The sequence below is a fragment of the Pygoscelis adeliae genome, unplaced genomic scaffold (genome assembly GCF_000699105.1).
Source record: "Pygoscelis adeliae isolate BGI_AS28 unplaced genomic scaffold, ASM69910v1 Scaffold451, whole genome shotgun sequence".
Classification (NCBI taxonomy): Eukaryota; Metazoa; Chordata; class Aves; order Sphenisciformes; family Spheniscidae; genus Pygoscelis; species Pygoscelis adeliae.
The window spans coordinates 117081-138807 of NW_008824030.1; the positions used below are offsets into that span (position 1 = coordinate 117081).

Genomic DNA, 21727 nt, shown 5'->3' on the forward strand with positions numbered 1-21727 from the left:
CTAAATCTGCTATCGTTTAGATTAGGAGTTCAAGAGGAGTAGGACAACCCTGTGAAACTGCAGAAAGAGCTTAGGGAAGCAGGGTGTGATTCCCCTACACTGACATCTGAATAAGTAGTAAGCAGAGAATACTTATTCTACAAATATGGTATAGGAAGTTATATTGATGTAAATGATCAGAGCCTCAGTTTTGAATCTTGTCAAGAAATACCACCTTTAATATTGAGAAATGTAAATAATAGCCATAACATTCATAAATCAGATCATTTTCTGATAGAATGATTTTTAATGAAATAGAATAATTTCAAGGAAACATATGACATCACAAACATTCTGAAGGGGAAATTATAGAAGCAATCCATTCTGAATTATTTATTTAAGCATTTGTAACTGATAAATAGTCAACATTTATATTAGAAACTGTACCAAAGGCAAAAAAAAAAATTTGCAAACTGAATGGTAACATTTTATCCTGATTCGAGATAGATTTTTATTTTGGTATTTTAGAATTTCCCCTCAGATAGACATTCCATGAGAGTCTCATGTCTCCCAGCACTCAGAAAGGCTGTGTGATTTATATGTACTTAATTAGTGGAAAATCTGTGGAGATCAGTTCAATTAGCAGTACCACAGATGATGGAACATACATGAGTTGAATCTCAAGGAATTTGATCAAGTATTTGGGAATAATGTAGTGCTTTACAAGCAAGGAGATAAAATAATTCTCATCTGCAGCTCAACTCGGTCTTTTTAAAGCTCGTTTCTGGGAAGTGCTGAGTGTTGCACATGAATTAACAAACACCCTGTGCTCTGAGGTATTAAAAATCTTGGCAACTGACATTTGTATACCCAACTACTGAATCTTAGTAGAGCGATCGGTGAATTGCAGTTTTCCATGGTTGGTCCATGTCATGCGCAGTCCTCACAAAACTAAGTATCAGAATTATTAGTTGCATTTATTTAAAAATAAATGATAGAACACAAACTAGTGACAGAAGTACTACACTCTGTTAATGTACTTTGTCAATTGATGAAAAATCATTTGTTCTGCTAATAACACTCCAGCTCTAAACTTTCTTTTAATCCTCGTATCTGCCTTAGAAATCTCCTGAGGTAATTTATATCCTGGACAAATTACAAGGTTTTTCCTGGTATCCATTTCTAACTTGTTGCTTTTTTGTATCACATATTCTGAAATCATGTAAAAAATACTTTCATTGCTTTTTCTGTGAGTTATTAATGTATTGCTTCACATACTATCTTGTATCAGATCTCCTAATCTTGTTTGAAAGGCAAAAGAACAGCTAAGAAATTGTCAGAATCTTCTGTAAACTAACTCACACCAAGCTTCTCTGTTGTCTTAGGAGGTTAGTGCACTAATCAGGCAAAAGGGGCTGTAGTTTGGCTTTAACATTAAACTTGAAAGCAGAATTATGTCAACCCCAGTATCAAGCCCCCTCAAACGTCCTCAGTATTCTGAGTCCTATCTAATTTTGCAGTCTGACCTTTACATGAGTAGACAGGTGGGAAAATACATGTATCCTGTCAGCTGCCTAATGACTTCCTAATCTGAATAGATTGTTTTATGTCAGCTGTGCCACCAGAAATTCCCTCTTTTATGCTGAACTGATCTGCATTTTAACAAGTCTTAGTGAGACTACCTGACACATGAAGCTCTGTATAACATTAAACCTTTTTGGTTATAGGTCGTATTCATTTCTGCAGAACTTTTAGCCAAAAACATGTAATTTCCAAGTTTCTTTTGTAAGCTGGCATCAGATGCTGTGCAGATGAAGAAGCCCTGTTTAATTAATACATGAATTATGGATGAGGTTCTAAGGGTTGTTTTATACCTCTGTGCACATGTCTGTAATGTGTTCTAAGAAACAATTTAATTAGACTATTTGAGGTAGTGGTTTCATTTGGACCTTGAAGGACTTTTCTTCTGTGAATATAACTGTTTCCTTTCAGAACCTATGGCCTCCACAATGTCCTGTGCCTGTCAGTGCCACAATTTCATCATGACATATACATGGAAAAGGACTTCTTTTTCTGGGGGGTAGGTTTAAAAATGTTACTTGATCATTTTATCAGGTAATCATTCAATCCTGAGTTACAAGAAGAAGTGAATTCACTAAGCACTTTTACCATGATGTTTAAGACTCTGTCATCTCTCTCCTTACTAGTCTCTTTCTCTAGCTAAAGTCACAATCTATTTAGTCTCTCTGTGTTTAAAAGTTGTTCCCTGTTGCTGAAGATGTTTGTCACTTTTCTCTGTACCTTTTCTGGTTCTACAGTGCTTTTTTTTGCAATGAGCTGACCAGAACTGCAGCTGGTGTCGAAGTTGGGAATGGTCGCATAATTATATTTTCTGGTTTGGTTTTGGCTACTTTCATTATAATTCCTAACTTTCCATTTGCTTTTCTAACTGCTGCTAAACTTTAAAAAAATGACATTTTTGGAGAGGGCTGTGTACAATGAGTCTAAGCTATCTTTCCAGAGATAATTTAGACCATCATTATGTCTATGCAAAATTAGAGTTGTTTTTCCTCTGTGTATATTACTTTGCTTGCATCAGCATTTAATTTCATCTGCTATTTTATTGTCCAGTCATTCAGCATCATACAAACCTTCTGTTCATTGTCAGAGTTAAATTTGCATGTTGGGTAATTTCATATCACTGGCAAACATTACAATAAAGTTTTACTCATTTTTTTTAGATTCTGGCTTTTGTCTTTAGCGCAGATATGTGTTTGATCTAGTCCTACACAAAAGAGGGATACAATGTATGCAAATGAGCAAATAAATGAAATGAGGAGGAAATGGTTAGGGATTTTTTTTTTATTTTCTGCTGAAACTTGTCACATCTTTTTATTGTCTCTTTGCCCTGTTGAAACTAATTGCTTTCAAATTGTGGTTTAAAGGCCATCTTTTATCAGGTGTTTGTCTGAGAGGCTGATTATGGAGAAGTCATTCCAAATATTTGCAGAATTTAGGTCTGAGGTATAGGGGTATAAGACATGCTTTAAATAAAATAATAATGTAATAATAATAATAATAATAATAATAATAATGATGTTACTGAAATTGACCCAGAAGAATGGCCCTTTATTGTTTTTTGCCCCTTTGTTTTTGCAAGGTTAAGAGTTGTAGAGGGTGAAGAAACAGTCTGAAAATTTTACCTCTCTCTGTATTTTGGAATATTACCAATATGTGTTTGAACGCAGTAATTATCAAGTGAAAGTATGTGGACTGCTTTTGGTAATTAGATTATAATGATCCTTTGTGTTTTTTATAATAAAAACCGGCCTGGCTGAACGGGGAGCTTTTGCTGGGACTCAGGAAAAAAAGGAGAGTTTATCGCTTGTGGAAGAAGGGGCAGGTGACTCAAGAAGAGTACAGGGATCTCGTTAGGTCGTGCAGAGAGGAAATGAGAAAGGCAAAAGCCCAGCTAGAACGCAACCTGGCCGCTGTCGTTAAAGACAACAAAAAAAGTTTTTACAAATATATTAATGACAAGAAGAGAGCCAGGGAGAATCTCCATCCTTTATTGGATGCGGGGGGGAACATTGTCACCGAGGATGAGGAAAAGGCTGAGGTACTTAATGCCTTCTTTGCCTCAGTCTTTAGCAGTCAGACTAGTTACCCTCAGGGTACTCGGCGCCCTGAGCTGGAAAACAGGGACGGCGAGCAGGATGAACCCCCCATAATCCAAGAAGAAGCAGTCAACGACCTGCTACACCACCTGGATGCTCACAAGTCTATGGGGCCGGATGGGATCCACCCGAGAGTGCTGAGAGAGCTGGCGGAGGAGCTAGCCAAGCCGCTCTCCATCATCTATCAGCAGTCCTGGTTAACGGGGCAGGTCCCGGACGACTGGAGGCTGGCCAATGTGCCGCCCATCTACAAGAAGGGCCGGAAGGAGGATCCGGGGAACTACAGGCCTGTCAGCCTGACCTCAGTGCCGGGGAAGATCATGGAGCGGATCATCTTGAGGGCGCTCACAAGGCAGGTGCGGGACAACCAGGGCATCAGGCCCAGCCAGCACGGGTTTATGGAAGGCAGGTCCTGCTTGACCAACCTGATCTCCTTCTATGACCAGGTGACCCGCCTAGTGGACAAGGGAAAGGCTGTGGATGTGGTCTACCTGGACTTCAGTAAGGCCTTTGACACCGTCTCCCACAGCATTCTCCTAGAGAAGCTGGCGGCTCACGGCTTAGACAGGTGTACTCTGCGCTGGGTCAAAAACTGGCTGGACGGCCGGGCCCAGAGAGTTGTGGTAAATGGAGTTCAATCCAGTTGGCGGCCGGTCACGAGCGGTGTTCCCCAGGGCTCAGTATTGGGGCCAGTTCTGTTTAATATCTTTATCAATGATCTGGATGAGGGGATCGAGTGCACCCTCAGTAAGTTTGCAGACGACACCAAGTTGGGCGGCAGTGTTGATCTGCTCGAGGGTAGGAAGGCTCTGCAGAGGGACCTGGACAGGCTGGATCGATGGGCCCAGGCCAACTGTATGAGCTTCAACAAGGCCAAGTGCCGGGTCCTGCACTTTGGCCACAACAACCCCATGCAGCGCTACAGGCTTGGGGAAGAGTGGCTGGAAAGCTGCCTGGCGGAAAAGGACCTGGGGGTGTTGGTCGACAGCCGGCTGAACATGAGCCGACAGTGTGCCCAGGCGGCCAAGAAGGCCAACGGCATCCTGGCCTGTATCAGAAATAGTGTGGCCAGCAGGAGCAGGGAAGTGATAGTGCCCCTGTACTCAGCACTGGTGCGGCCGCACCTCGAATACTGTGTTCAGTTTTGGGCCCCTCACTACAAGAAGGATGTTGAGATGTTGGAACGTGTCCAGAGAAGGGCAACGAGGCTGGTGAGGGGTCTGGAGAACAAGCCTTATGAGGAGCGGCTGAGGGAGCTGGGGTTGTTTAGCCTGGAGAAAAGGAGGCTGAGGGGAGACCTCATTGCTCTCTACAACTACCTGAAAGGAGGTTGTAGCGAGGTGGGTGTCGGTCTCTTCTCCCAAGTAACTGGCGAAAGGACGAGAGGAAATGGCCTCAAGTTGCGCCAGGGGAGGTTTAGATTGGATGTAAGGAAAAATTTCTTTACTGAAAGAGTAGTTAAACATTGGAACAGGCTGCCCAGGGAAGTGGTTGAGTCACCATCCCTGGAAGTATTTAAAAGACGGGTAGATGAGGCGCTTAGGGACATGGTTTAGTGGGTATGGTGTTGTTGGGTTGACGGTCAGACTCGATGATCTTGGAGGTCTCTTCCAACCTTAATGATTCTATGATTCTATGATTCTATATATGCATATAGCAGTACAGCACAATGAGTAAGAACTTGTGGGCCACCCTGCTCAGACAGTGATGTAAATCTTTCAAGGAACTTGATCCTATGAGTCTTTCAGTATTTCAAATAATCTCAAATTTCAGAATTTCAAATAAACATTCTAACAAGACCATTCCAACTTTAATGAGCTGACAGTGTGCTAATTTAAGCAATAATTGGTTTCTAATTTTAAACTCAATTTCTTATCCTATTTCAAAAGAAAATAAATTCAATGTTAAGATTATGTTCTTTTTATTTGATCATAGATTCAGCTGCTTTGCCATAGAAAGATGGCTTGTTATTGAGTTCTGCAAATGGATACTGGTTCTTAGCAGTCAATGAACCAAGGTCCATGGAAGTCAATGAAAAGAATGCCTCTTAATTTTAGTGAGCTCTGCTTCAAGTTTATATTGGGAAATGTGGACATTACTAGTGAAAATGTGAGTTTGGAATTACTGAACTATACTAATGTATAGAAGTTAAATTTCACTCTACTCTTTTTTCACATTTTTGGAAGCCCATAAATTTACCAAATAATGTTGAACTAGCAGCATGTATACTAGCAGTGTATACTTTTTTATTACTCTTTAAAAAAAAAACCAAAACAGTAAAACATTGTCTGAAGGGCTTGTTCAAAATCTCATTGGATCTGATAAAAAGTGTCCTTTGTACACTTTGGAAAGTGAACATCAGACATTAAATCAGAGGCTGAGTGATTATCAGAGGAAGAGCACAGGCTGATTGACAAGGTGAGATAAACCTTGCAGGTTCAAATTAGACACTAGTGGCTTGGCATCTAGAATGTATTCTGCTATGCTAAAAGTGAAAAACAGATTATGTAATAACGATCTGCAAAGTTTCTGTCTGTGCACTCTAGTGCACAGCATCATTTTGAAAGGATGGTATTTCATTACACTATGCAGAGAGTGAAAGTAATCTGAATTTGAAAAACCTTTCTAAGATTCTGTATCCTCTCAAACCTTTCCGTATTCTTGATATGACATTTATTGTGTATGGGCCTACCATTCTGGTCCCGGTACATCAAAGCTCTTTCGCAGGGATTAAGCACATATTCAAGTGCTTTGCTGGACTCAGACTAAAGCATCTCATAAAACAAAATATTTTTTTAATCTTGGAGTGGACAGGAGAGTTTCTTCATTAGAGAATACAGATCCAGTATTCTTGATGACATAGGAATAGGAATCCTACACATAGGATTTATGTAAACCTATCACCTGTACAGAACAGTTAAATTCGTATTGCGTGAAGGTATGCTTTGGTCAATGGGATGATGTATTACAGGTGAATACTATGAAATTTAAAATGAACATGAGTTTATTTCATGTCTATGAAAATATGAACAGGAAGTAAGGCTTCCATGAAGCGTAGAAGTACAGACAGATCTGTGACCTAAAAAGACTCTGTATGGCAGCAGTTTGAAGTCACTGTTCTTTTTCTCAGTTAGATAAAGTACCCAATATGTAGTATTTATGTTTTATTTTACTGTAATTTTGCAGAGTATAAATGCAGTGTAATCTTACAATTTAACCTGGGTTTGTATATGATGTATTGTGTGCTGGTATGTATTTAATTTTAAAATGAAACAATGTAGTTGCTCTTTATTTTTATTTTATCATTCACCTACAGAAAAATTTCACCAAGGTAAAATTTTACACTATAACATCACAGCAAACAAACAAACAAACAAAAACCCCAGAGGGTAGAATGCTGTTTACCATTTATCAGATTAATGCAAACAATATTTCTCATCTTCAACTCATTTGGATCTTTTGTTTAGAATTCAATCTAAATCTACACTACAACAAAATAAAAATGCATTATTCTTCAAGACTGGTTTGTTTCCTCTGGTGAAGGTAGCTTGTCAAGTGCTCCGACCTCTGCAAAAAGACAAAAAAAAAAAGAGAATTAACATATATGTAAGTATGCATATTAATCTTAGCAATTAAATAATGAAATCCAATTTCAGTAGTATACATTTTTATATTTTTCTTCTCTCAACTGTAAGAGGCAAATCCTTGAACTTTTCATATTTTAATTTATAAACTACTGTTTTTTTCTTTTGAATGTTAATAATATCTTCCTGCTATAATTTCACCTTTTTAGAAACAGCAGTGACAGAATGACAATGAAATTATATCAATTTTATTATCTCAATTGATATTGCTGGATCCCAGCATCTCAAAAGTTTTAATATTATCCAATTATGGCTGCCATCCTACAACCTGCTCTATATGGGAAGCCTTTAAAGCTGGAGGGAGCAATTTTCAAGAGAAAGAGCTGAAGGCCACTTTCAGTTATAGCCAAGATACTTCTTAGCAGTTAAAATATTCACTTTATCTTGCAGATCAAAACGTATGTCTAATCTGAATAACCATTCCTTGAATCTGAATCCCATAAGTGGAATTTTTCCCCCTCCACCCAAAGGAACATATCTAACCCAATATATTTAATGTAGTAAAGTTTCATTTGAGCAAAAATGTTAAAGCATCTCTACCATAATAAAGTATGTTTTTCACCTCCTAATTCTACAGTTCTGATTTTGTGTAAGTGTTTGTACTAGGTCTTGCCAATAAATACCATTAAGGGATAATACGATAACATTCTGTGTCTTTTGAAACCTGGGAATACAAGAACTATCTCGGGGAAATGCCATTTTATATGATCTGGAAATTCCTTTTTTTTATGAGGACAGATAATAATACCATCTTTTCTGAATAAAAACAGCTGTTTGTCATCACTATCTGAAACAAGGAATTGTTACTTAGAGTTACAATACAGCCTTTTTTGCTCATTCATCCCAGGGAAGAAGTAATTTGTATTTCTATGAGATGCATTTTATTTTCTTGCCCAACTTAGCAGCTCTCAACCTACTCATCAGAGAGCACATGCTTGAGCTCAACATGTTTCACACCCTTTCTGTTGTGTCCAGTTACTGGTTTTACTTGCTAAGCTCACATGGCAGCGTAAAGGAGTGTTTAGGGCTCTTTCTTCACAGTGGCACAACAAACAAACTACTACTTTGTCCACAGTAAATATATATTTGAATTATCTCAGGTCCTTAGTACTAACCATAAAGAGTTTTTTTTCAAATGCAAAGTTGATTCAATAGACACTGGGTTGATATTTTCAGTAGTGAGAATTATTTTGCTTGGGTGGATGCAAATAATTTAGAAAATGATGCCAAAGAGGTCTAGATTTTTATTTCCTAGATACGCAGAAAATGAACAGATCTCTTGAAAGTTTCGTGTAATAATGAAATTAATATACAAATGTAATGCACAGTTCTTTGTTACTATTCCACAGCATAAACTTGCCACAGAATTGCTTATAATTTGTTGTATACAAAGGTAAGAATATAGAAATTACAGACTTATTGAATTGTCTGCTTTCTGAGATGGAAAATTCCTCAAACATTTGCAGTAAAAATAACTTTTTTCCTTCCTGTTGATCTCCTCACAAGTATATATTATGTTTTTGAACATATTGTAGACAGTTATAGAAGCTCTGAAGAGGTTTTTAAAAGCTCAGAATTGTGTTTTTTTTTTTTTTTAAAAGCAAAACTAATGAAAACTCAGAAGCAGCCAGATTTCTTTTTCACCTAATGCTGTAATAAAGTTACCATTCTTATAGAATCAGCTGTAAGATCAGTTTTACAAATCTTGTCGTAATTTTGAGACTCCACAGAGTTTTTACTAGCAGCACTTCGAGCTGTTTGCCAACATTCAGCTTAGTGTTGTTGTAATTTTATGATGTGACTTTATTGTAGAATACCTGCAGAAAGGGAGATGTATTTCTTTTGTCATTAACAAGTGTTTCAACCAACTGTTCTTGGCATTAAACTGAGGTCTTATTTAATTTGTTATTGAATTGTTTCATACTAAGTCCCATGTAATCAGACTGTATTTAGTTTGTTTTCAACTATTTTAAAAGCTGGGTCCATACAATTTTAGTAGTAGCTGTTATTATTTTCACAGTGCCCAGAGTAATCAAATGTATTAGAACCCTGCTATGTTGGATATTTATTGACTCGCAGTTTGGCAGCACTACCTGCACTCTAAATCAGGCCTATTCCTAAGTGCACTAAAATGGAATTGACGGTTCCTCCCCACCCACCAGAGATGCTCATTAAAGTCTTGCACACTCAAATCTGTAGCAGACTTGTACATTCAAGGATAATCCTATCATCTTCTCAATAAATTTCACACCAGAAAGTGCAAACAATTAAAAAGGTATTCACTAACCTTTAAGATGCAAGTAAGTCAAAAATTCAATTACTGTGCGCACAATGTTTTCATCAGCCAGTAGTCTTCCAAGATTCCCTATAAAATAAGTTGGTTATTAGTTAATGTTAACAGGGTATAAAGATCTATTGTATGTGACATTGTGGCTAGGTTTAGGAGTACTCTGAAAAAAAGCTGTCCGAAATTTCTTTTTCCTTAAAATCCTTAATGGAAAACCTAATTTCATGGAAGAACAAAGCCACTCTAAGGTAGGTGACTGCAATTCTTAGAATCAAAATTGCCCAGCTTTGTATGCTATTGCTGCATAGGAGCTGCTTTGACACCTTAATGGTCATGGTCTTTAAGGCCTTATGAGATCTGTTGCAGAAGAGAGTTATCCTCTGTTCTCGACTCTCTCCTTTGTGTCTGCTAGCCTGAGATTGAAGGGAAAGGTAAAGTTAGCAAACAAATTCATCAGCTTTGCAAAACAGTTGAAAGTTCTTCATGTAGTCTTTGTTCCCAATAAGCCACTCAAGAACTATAGAAGCGATTTGTAGCCAAAAGCTAGGCCTGCGACTTTACTAAAAGCTCAAAAAGGTATGTTTTTTCATATGTATCTAGCACAATATATTCATCTTTGATCTTGCGAAAGTAGGCCTTTTGATGCTTTTTTAAATGGGCTAATTTATCAAGCTCCCTTGGAGCTTGTTACTGTACTTCGATAGGTTGGGAAGTACGTTTTCTGTGTCTATTAAAAAAAAAAAAAAAAGGAGAAATCTTGCTTTTTCTCAACAGGATAGAGAATTGTTCTATATTGGAGAACAAATGGTAGGTAATTTCCCTAAGATTTTTTAGTTGTCTCCATACAGAACAGATGGGTACCAGTATCTGACTGACAGTCCATTATTACATCACTGAAAATACTGTCCCTTGATGTTATCACAGGAGATGTGTTTAATCTCAGAAAATAGTCTGAAAGACTGACTTTGCAGCAGGTGAATGTTAGGGGAGTTCTTCCATGATGGAAGAGAAGATTTAAGCCTCTAGCAACATACAAGGCAGACTGAGCCCTGTAGCACAAATAAAAAGTAACGATGGCATGTTGTAAGGGACACGGAGGTTTCCAGTATATAGAGAGTCAGCATTTAAGAATGCGTTTAGGAAATTTGCAACTAAAAGTCTTGTCTTCCAGTCTTTGAACTGATGCAAAGATGTTATTACTTACATTAGTAATACTTGTATTATTTGAAGTTTTCCTTAATTTAATTTTTATTCCCACCTAACCTGTTATGGATTTTTGTTATGATTAATCATTATTATATTAGTAGTTTATTGACCCAGATTTTATTACCATGTGATATATATTGGATCAATATTTTTCTTTAGTGACTTGAGCATATTGTACATGTGTATTTCTATATACTCTGCTATTGACCTTAATTCTGTATAGCCAATTACTTGCACTCTAGTAAAGAAACAGTTATGCTCTTGGAATGTAAAGATTTTCCTAGTTATGCTCATAGATTTCCCTCCCCTGCCCCCTGACCTAGTGTTATGTAACTAATACTGCTTCCAAGGTCTTCTAGGGTATCTGGAGAGCTTGTGCATTTTGCAGTACTCCTTCAAGGAGAGAGAGCAGTCCTTTGCATGAATTCTTTTACAGTAATAATGTAATGCCAGTTTAAGATACTCTTGTAAATAATCAGCAGAATTTCACTAAAAAGAATCCTTCATTTTCAATTAAAATAAGAATTCTGACTACCTTATCAGTTTTTTTTATATTCAAGTCTCCTTTGGATAGGAACTCTATAATAAACTTCGGCTTCAAAGAGAAATTTTGATGAGAGGAAGGCATCTAAAATGAGGTTCATAACAGAGGCAGTTATATAATTTTCAGGCCCCATCCAGACAAGTTTGGTTGGGTTTACTTGTAATTGTGGAGGTGCAGCAGTACCTGACAAAAGAGTTCCATAACTCTTAAAGATCGTATTCTTGTAAAGGAGCTGGTAGTATATCCACAAATGGCAACATGTTGCAACGTGGGCTGCATTGTTAGATTACAAATGTCTTCCATTCACATTGTTTCTAACCGGCAAAATATTATTTTTACATCAGTGTTTGATGAAGTAGGTTCTTCCTTTTTTCTTAAAGTCAAACAAAAAACACAAACAAAAAAACCAAACCCCAAACCATCAAAAAACACCACACACACAAAACTGCACTATGTAACTATGTACTAGAACTAAACTGGCAGTCATTCTGAAAATGTAACAGCTAAGAAATGTATAATATTACTCTTCTATTTACAAAGTAATTATGTCCATGAAATTGTAATTAAGCACATTTCCTTTATTTATGAACTTATCTAGTTTTAGCATTGTGCTGGGTGGACTTAAAATAGCCTGTGAGAGCTCTGGGGCCAGGACTTTGTCTTCCCGCATTAGTGCAGTGACGAATGTAATAGTACTCAAGTAAGTAGTGCTTTCTTTGGTTGCAGTGAGAAGTAGATCACTATTTGACAGTCTAAGGATGAGATTTATCCCAGCTCACTTTAGATGTCTGCAGCAGGTTTAGTGTCTCCTCAGGAGAAAGAAACAGGTTTTTCTAGAAGTTCCTATATCTTACCCTGAAGTAGGTGTTCAAAATAAATCCTAAAAGTGCCAGCTTCTCTTCATAAAGGGCATCTAGGCATACATTGTAGAGACCCAGCTTTGGATGATGAATCCAGAACAAGGCTGCATCATTTTGATTGTCATTTACTAAATTCTGATACTGTTTTGAGGTTGCATATATGTTGACTTGACTTCGGTTTTGACCAGGTTCTTAATCTTTTAATGAAGATAATCCATCTTGCTTAAACATAGGAAATATTGTGAGACTCCACTATTTAAAAAAAAAGTTTCCATGTCAAGACTCTTACAACATAAACAGTGCCATACAGTTCTGAGGCCTGGTTTCAACTATGGAGTATCAGAATAAAAAAAAATTGCCAGTTTCTATAGTTTTCCCTACTGAAAGATTCCTTTATGGGCTCACTTCTTTGCTAAAAAAAAAAAAAACAACAAAACAACTCTTGAGTGTCTAGGGTGACATTTGAAATACTTATTTGAACATATAAAAAGAAACAAATAGTTTATTCAAAGTAATATGGTCTATTATACTTTAAAAGCAACAAAACAATAGTACTTTTCCCTAGGCACCAAGATATTTTAAACTATGACCATGTACAAAGAGCATACTGAATGGCCAAGTTTAATTTTTCTTCCTTTCATATGTTTATTAGGATTTTTTTGTTAGAGTGCCTTGTATCTAGGTAGCTAGTTAACTCAATAACAGTAAATAAATTACTAGACATAAAAAAACAAATCAACAATACTGGCTTTCAGAATTTCATTACCTGCTTTAATATCCTCATCAGGCTGTATTTCACGTTTACCAGTGAAACCATGTTTGTCATTAAAAGATCTGTGGTTATCTACTGCATCTGATAAATAAATTAAAAATCAGAGGAGTTAATTGACTTAACAACAACCCTTGCTATATTGCTGGCTTTTCATGGATTTCAAAGAAAAGATCATGATGGGCACTTTTGATGTACAAAATGACAACAAACAATGTGTCACTAAATAAAATAACCTTCTGAATTTGTGCTTATGATTTATATCATTTACAGACTGTATTATTACAGGCTGTTATTATCCTGTACTACATATTTGCTGAGGCTATTGCTGAATTAAGAGAAAGTTGTAAAGAAAATTAAGTTTGTACATTCGTGTGTAATTTGGGAAGCTGTTTTTACTACTCTTTCCTCTATTTTTAGAAAGTGTTGCCAATGAATTTGCTTAAAAGAAAACTGCAGATAGTTTTTGAAGGTTATTCATGTAAACTATCTTATATGCCCCTGGTGCCTCTTGTCTCCCCCTTGCAATGGGCATTTCCTTTATCGGTAAAAGCTGATCAATACGACCTGCGACAAAAGATGACTCCTATTATCCACTGTTAGATTAGTGGCACTTACAAATACGTTTCCCCACAGTATCTTTGCCAATTTGGTTAGATCTACTTCAGAGCAAATATACTTCCAGACATTTACAGTACCAGTTAATACATTTAAGATGTATTAATTTTTTTTTTAAGGTATCCTTAAATTTAGTTAAAAAGAATGAAGAGAGTCATAGTAAGTATCTATAGTATTTGTCATGTATCACTGAGACTGAAAATATTGGTATTATTACATTGGTAATGAGTGTTATTACATTAACAAGAAATAAGGGTAAAAGGACAGATATTTGAGACAGCTTAGCACTGGATTACCCTTTTTTTTTTTTTATAATCTACATTTGTGATTCTCCATCTTTGTAAACCAATGTGTTCTTGCATTTTAAACACCCTGTACATTAAATATTTTTTCATATAGTGAACTGTTAATATTTACAGTCATGAGTTTGCATGTTATTGTTTTAATTTGTTTTGCTTTAATTTAAAAAAAAATAGTATAATAAAGCCAGATAGCAAAGCCATTTTCAAATAGATTTAAAGGTGAAATTTGAAACATATTGAGAAGTGCCAAAATGTCACATTTTGCCATTCTTCCTTGAACTCTAAGGTCCTATAAGATTTTGTAACATTTCTGGGCAGTCAGGTGGGGGAAGTATTTGTCATATAAAAATTACAGTTCAGAAGCACAGAGTGACCAGAGGTGCTTCTGGATATAAAGCCTCACAGCACAACCCTGCTTTAGAAAAGAAGAGTTATTGTCTAAGACAACTCAACTCTATAATAGGCATGTAGCAAATATCTAAACCAGTATTGTCGCAAATGAGTTTCTTCAGTCTTGCAGGTTTAGACAAAATTACTGTATTCATCAGAAAATTCAGTAGCACACTACAGCAGACTGGTTTGCAAGAAAAAAAAAAAAACTTCTGCATTTTGAAATAATGCAAGAGAGTGCTTGACTTACGTGGCCCAAGTAGGTAACCAGCACTATTCAAAGTCCAGCCCCTTTTTTCTTTTGCCTTAAAGAAAAAAATGCAAGTATGTTATTGCATGAATTACAGTGCTTTCTGAAGACAAAGCAAACAGCACCCAAATGGACATTCTCTTAGCAGAAAGTATCTTCTGAAGGCTTGAAATCAAGAAATATTGTTAAAAATTAAAAGCCAATAACACTGAGGCAAATATTAATAATGAACTCTTGCCTGCCTCCCCATGTAAGTCAATAGTTTTGCTATTGACATCCATGTAGTGTGAAGATTTCACACCGTAAAAAGGAAACTGCAAATCACACTTTGGGGGCAGAAATTTTGACTTTATACTCCAAGTTTATATTACCACCTGATAATCATCTTAAACAGCAATGTTTTCTTTTAATTGTTTGGATTAACATGACAGCCTCTTTATAAAAAAAGTCCATATGTACACCACCTTTTCTGAGTCAGATGGGACATCCATTCAATTTTGGTCTATAAACTAGATGCTCTTTTTCCCTTTAGTCATATTATTTGTTACAAGGGAGCTAGTATTCAAAAGCCCCAAATTCTTAAGTAAAAAACCAACAGGTTACTGCCCAAAATGTTCAAGTGCTGCATCTCATCCAACCCCACTATCTAAATACACCGCAAGGTTTACTGTTGCTTGCCAGCTGAGACATGGATGCTGCCCAATGGATAGGGCCTCCAACAGTGAAATTAGTACTTACTGAGAAAACCAGTCCAAATGTTTCTGACAGCGTGGCACAAAGGATTAAAGACAGAAACAGGAAACTAGTGTACCTCTGCATCTGGAAAGAAACCGTACTAGGGTAAGTGCTCCGAGTTACCGCTTTGCCTTCCAGTTACGGATCCCCCAGGGCATGTGAGCATCCCGCCGCGAGTGGAAAGTGGGGGTGAACCTTCTTCCCGTGGGGCAGGGCGGCTGTAGCTACCGGTTCGGCACCCAAAATCCCTCCGGAAGAAAGGTCGAGAGGTGGGGAGGGGAGTACCTTGAGCTGGGGCACGACGACCTCTCCCTCGCAGCGTTTCACCCGGTGTTGGCGGCGGAGCGGCTTGTCCCACGGCTGCAGTCCTGCCGGCGGGCATTCACTGCATGGCCACAGTGCGCGGGTGCAGACCTGCACGCACGCCCACCCTCTGTTCCCTCCGCTCTTTATGGGCTGCAGCATGACCGCGCAGGAGGGGCGTCCTCCGGGAGGGGAAGAGGGACAGCCGAGAGCTGCCCATCCCCCTCTCCTCCGCCTCCCCTGGGTCATTTCCCCCTCGCCAGCCCACTGCATTAGGAAGGGGAAAAATTATAGCAATTCAATTAGAGGTATTTGGAAGCACGACGCAGGCTGCAGGGAGATAACAGCCCGGGCAATTACCTCTGATTACGGCGGCCTTGGGCAGGCTGGTGAGCAGCGAGAGGAGCTGTGGTCTGGGCAGCCTGGCTTGCGCCTGTCACCTGCTGCAACTTCACAGGGGCTTGGTTGGTGGTGGGGAATAAGAAGGTGTAAAGTGAATGCAGATCACTTTTCAGAGACTCAGGTACGGAAGCAGAGCTAAATACAAACGTCTGTGTGTGATGCTGGCTAAAAAGATTCACAGTGTATGGGCTTTGCGTTTGGGAATGCTGAGGACTTCACACACCTCTGTTCTGCTTGCGATCCCTGGAGCTCCCTGTGGTCCAGGCCACTCGCGGTCCCTTAAAATCCCTTTGACTCATGCCCTTTGCTCCAGCATCAGAGCAAAAGGAGCCGAGTCAAAACGCTGTTATTGTACTTCCTTGCTGCTTTGTATCTGAGATATCATCTGAGATATCACTTTTTTTTTTTTTTTGTTTAAGGTTATATGTGAAAGGCTAGGGATGTAGCTCTCCCCAGTGATTGATTAGACTAGCCCTGGCCTGTTAATTTACAACCAGTGAAGTTTCACCAGTTTGCTTAGCTTGTTGTGGTTACAGCTGGCACCGGGATGTGCAAAATTGAATTACAAGGCAGAGATTCCAATGTTAGTTCCCTTTTTTTCCCTGCCAAATTGTATTTTCTCTGCAACAGATGAGTTTATTCACTCCAAGTCCCTCAAATTCACTTTTCAGTAAGAAAAGCATCACAGATGTTGCACAGAGTAAGTTATACTTCCAGCTCCTTTTTCTGAAGCTGCTTAAGATTCTCTGCAAACTTTTACACAGTGTGTATGTGAACTTAACGTGGAACAGAGACAGCTATCAAACAATGCAATACACCTATCATTCACCAGTTTAAAAGCAAACAGTTTTTTTATGTCAATCTAGCATAATGTTCATAATCCAGGCTAGAAGAGAAGCTGTGTCTTGTGGTTCTGTTTCCTATCCTCTTTTGTCAGGAGCAGTAGGGTTTAGATCTCTCATCTAAAACTGCCTCAATAAAGTTTATTTTATACAATTCTTAAATGCTAATGTACATAAATGGGTAGCTCAACTTTCCAGATGTCATTTGATGCTTTTTATCATTTGCTCAGGATGTTCTGTAAGCCATTGCATGATCCTCACAATTCAAACTAGATAGATCTGGAAAACAGCAATATAATCTTTGCAAAGTGTTGTTTTCCTTTACCTTATCAAAAATCCACTTCTGGCTGAAATTTACTAGCTTTCAACTCTTAACTCCCCAAAAGTCATTTTTGAAACTTGAAGCTTCTCTGTGACAGAAAATGTTTTCTTTGTTTTATTCAAATAAAACCACAGAAGTTATATCAAGAGATGTCAAAATTTGCATTCAAGCAATATTACAAAAATGTGTTAATTCTGTTATCTTTGACTACAGTTTGTTCTTCAGCTTCCTGTAAAAAGTATTTGAAACAATGTATTTTAACCTGTAATTTTTATTGCAATTTTTCATCACAATACTTGCGTCTTCTTGTCAAATTACAGAGTAAAATGATCTCTTCATCTCTATTAGAGTCAGATGCAAAAGAAAGCCTCTTTGTATACTCAAAGGCTTAATCCATCACTTGCCCATCATACTTTTTGTCTAAATCTATCTTTAGGTTAGTGTCAATTAAATAATTTTGTCAGTCATTCCTACAATTGATGTTCTCATTCCCTCAATTTTCCTTGTCAAGAATGTTATTAGTCTTTTTTTATTCCATAGGAATTTTAAATCTCACTGCTCAGACAGAAGAATTAGAATTAGTCTGAAGCCTGCCTTTTCTAGCTTAGCTTGAAAAATGGCCATCTCTGTGACTACATGGTTTATTTTCTTATTGAGGTGACCCTTCAACGTACTAATTCCTCCATTGATTTATTTGTTGTTTGGTTAATTGTAAAGGCTTAATGCAATTTGCACTAGCTGTTACGTTATGCCTAGTCCTCACCAGAGGTTCACTATCAGACAAATTCACAATGAAGCTCATCTAAAATTTACTCAACTCAGTAGAACAATAAGCATTGATAACAAAACTGTCTCTAAATTGATACATGAGAGACAGGATTACCATTGGCTGTCTCACACAACAACATGTACTCTGTTCTATAACTGCAACTGCATTTCATAATAATTAAATGAAAATACAGGGGAGAATACTGTTTTCAGCCAGAGTACAAAGCTTCAAATTTTTGAGGAAATTATAATATGGATTAAACAACTGAGTATTGAAACATTGGTCTTGGGAAAAAAATTAATTACATTTTTGTCACTGGAGATTTAATTTTGAGAACAAGTGGTAAATCCTAAGGATTCTGCTATGTTTTTAATGGTAAAAATTTCCCTTATATACAATTGATGAGGTAGGATGACCTATTTTATTTTTAATTAACAGAAAACATAAAACATCAAGAATGGCGACTTTGTATATTATTCAGGAAAAACATTGAATAAAAGTGGATTTTGCAGTACATTTTGGAAGGGTCTGGAGTTGCAATGGCTCCCTTCACTGTCAAACTTACTGAGAGAAAATGAATGAAGGAGGAAAAAGTGTGTCTGCTATTTCTGTGTAAAGCCAGGTCTGGTTTCAGCAACTCACCAATGAATATTCAAATCAAATATTAAAACTCACTGCATTCACAGAGTGATGTCCATCTGCATGAAAAATGAGTGAGGTTTTTTTCCTACTTTCCAGGTAACATCAAGCGTGAACATACTGTTTAAGACCATCCTCAAGTATGTACACAAAATCTCTAATATTGTATGAGCAATGGCAATGAATTCTAGGCTTGGGAGATAAGCTATCAGAAAAATTTGTCTCCCATACACTGGAGTAATTCCAGTGAAACACTGACATGGCAGAAAGTAAATGCTTTATTGGGGGAGTGTCATCACCCAGCTAACTAGAAATTATTCTTTGCAGAAGTTTCAAGATGTCTATCTTTGAATCTAATTCAATATTTACCAGGGGACCACTAACATGCAGTGACACCAGTAACTTGTGTTACTGGTTTTTTTCTGCGTTGGAAACAATTTTAGATTTTTGAGATCAGTGTTTTAACCCTGAATACAGAGATTTACCATAACTGAGCATGGAGATCAAAAATGCAAGGCTTTCTGTGGCTAAATCTAATTCTGAGTAGGAAAGGTACAAATTTCTTTCCAGCAGAGTATGGACACTGACAGATCTGAGTATCCAGAAGCAATGAGGCATTCCAGTTGCCAACAAGGCTGTGAATTGCTTCACTGATCTAAAGATTTAATGCTATTTTGGTGGTAAATGAGGACACTGTCACAGAGCTGAAAAGTTATTTAGAGGGTGGGGTTTTTTTTCTGTTCAACACCATTACCCCACCCTCCAATATTTGTATCTCAGCTGCTCATTGTTAATCTAAGCAGAGATAAGTTGAAGATGACACTGTTTGCATTTATCTGAAGATGACATAGAATAGGTCATCAATATGCAACTATCATTTTGAAAGTAGTTTGCTCTTTAAAAGTCTTCAAGAAACGTCTTTATTTTTTCCCTCACATGTATAGAACTTGTTTCTTCTTTAATGGATGTAGAACAGAGAGCAAATTTTCTAAAAAAAAAAAAAAAATTAGTACTAAGAGAAGGGTCATTTGCTTCATCCTTCCAAAACCTTTGCTATTGTTTTCTTCCCATTTTCCCATTTTGTAATTTCTGTAAAATGTAGGCAATTTTTACTGAGTGAATCTTTTGCCCATTTTACCACCTGCAGCTCAGTATCAAATAGAACTAAATATTACAGATACCTTCTGAATGAAGAGCTATTTTCTGTTCTGAATTACACTGATATCAACTAATAATTTCCTGTTATTACATCAATCAGTGTGCCACCAGAGATATTATTCACACAACGTGTATCATTGCAACAAAACTGTGACTACCATATGTTAGATCATCTTATGTCTTTTAAAAATGATTTTTGATTCAAGAAGCACATTGATCTTAGACTAATTGTGTATAAAAAAAAAAGAGTAAAAACAGAGAAAAATTCTGAAATTTAATTACTATACGCATCAATAATACTGTGAGAAATGATAAAAAAACACTTAGTCTTGATTCCTGCTTCATAAAACTTACAGGATAATAATCTATCTGTCCCATTTGGTTAAAATCAGCCAATAGGTTCAAATCTATCAAGGACAGTTTGCTAGCCAGCAGAATCACATAAGCTTCATATCCTAAAGAAGTCAGACTAAACCAGCTCTCTTGATGACAGTTTATCTGAGAAAAGCACTGAGAATTTGATATATTTTAAGAAATACCATTTGCAAGGGTTTTCAGTTCTGATAGTAGTGGATCAATACAGATTGCACACCCTACTGCCATTTCTAGGCTTATGCATCCTCAGACCATTGCTATTTGGGCAAAGTGGCTATATGCAGAAGCCTCATTGAAATTCCAGGAGACCCACTGCTCCAGCAATTTTCTGGAGGAGGAGGATGGCTTCAGAGCCACCGCCTCTGTCAGAAGCAAATACAGTATCTCAGCTCTGTACGAGGCAACAGAGCTTGGCTCTCAGGTCCTGCTAAGGTTACAGCTCAACTTTTTCAGGAAGCAGCAGCTATGGTTGAGTCCTGCAACAGCTGGGAACCTCTGACTCAGAGGGCAGGTTCAGGACTTCTAGATGCAGAGGGTCCTTTCCCAAGTTCTGAATTCTGATGCTTGCCTGAAGGAAGTCGAGTCTTGGCTTAAGTTTCCACTCAATTCCTAATTCATCAATGACTTCCTCCTCCTTTGAACAGTAAATTCAGTGGAAGATCACATCTGCCAAACACAAGGGAGCTGTTTCTGCTCCTGCAAGATCTCAGGAGGAATTACTGCCTACCCACTGATGAGAAATGATGTGAGGAGCAGCTGATGACAGCTACCTGTCTCCTGGTGAGCACCTTCTAAGGTCACCAGAAGTTGAGAAACTTTTCTTATTTAGAGGCAACAGAGATCTGAAGTATTTTGTCTCAACCTCCTGCTCAGTGTGAAATCATACACCTATTTATATTGTTTCTCATTTTAATTACTGAGGGTACATATGTGAATAGCTCTATACAGATGCATCATGCCATATGATATCTTTTTTTTTTTACATCACATGAAATAATCTTCGTATATTTTGTGCATTTTAATGTTAAACAATCTGAAGATTCACTGCTTTTAAAAAATCTTGCCTATGTTAAAAATAATATTAGTTCCTTATTTGAAAACATCATCATAACTCAATTAGAATTTCTGTAGTGGCTTTGAAAGCTCTTAAAATGTGCTTATGAGGCATGATGCAAAAGGTTCCTATTATCAAATTATACCTTTGCATTTAAATCAGAATGAAACCAACATTCTGCAAATATTGTAATTTTTGCATGGGACTTCATTTCAGCATCACTGGATGAATGAAGTCTGCAAAATATAAATAATTACCACACATTTCTTAAACTGTATTTTAGAATGGAGATTAAAATGGATTAATCTAAACATTAGATTAGAGTGTGGCGGTTCCTGTGGAAAAGCATGCAGGAAGGGCTGCGCACTCTGCCTGTTATTGGGCTGCTGCCTGCTGTGCTCACCTGCAGGCTTAGGCTGCAGCCCTGATGGTCACCCCAGCTAGCTGGTGGCTGTGCAAGCCTACCCAGCAGCTTGAGGTCTCCAGGGAATTAGAAGGGCTTATTAGGTAGTGCTTTGAAGTTGTCAGAAGCATGGTGGTCGAGACCAGGCAAGGACTGCACTCAGCAGCAGACAGGAATCAACTGCCTAGCCAGGCTAGCC

The 21727-nt window shown here is 37.6% G+C and overlaps 1 protein-coding gene across 2 annotated transcripts; it reads right to left on the minus strand.

The window, feature by feature from the left end:
* Positions 1 to 6935: 6935 nt before the first annotated feature.
* On the minus strand, positions 6936 to 15559 carry GAL (galanin/GMAP prepropeptide). Of its 2 annotated transcripts, none has more exons than XM_009327374.1 (6): positions 15547 to 15559; positions 15265 to 15345; positions 14527 to 14581; positions 12964 to 13050; positions 9588 to 9665; positions 6936 to 7223 (listed from the first exon to the last, which is right to left on the minus strand). In XM_009327374.1, the coding sequence occupies exons 2-6, from the start codon at positions 15343 to 15345 to the stop codon at positions 7171 to 7173; spliced, it is 354 nt and encodes a 117-aa protein (XP_009325649.1). In that variant the 5' UTR covers positions 15547 to 15559; the 3' UTR covers positions 6936 to 7170. The 2 variants fall into 2 exon arrangements, with proteins under 2 accessions (XP_009325649.1, XP_009325640.1); XM_009327365.1 differs by lacking the exon at positions 15547 to 15559 and adding an exon at positions 13462 to 13533 and having other exon boundaries at positions 7171 to 7223.
* Positions 15560 to 21727: the final 6168 nt, after the last annotated feature.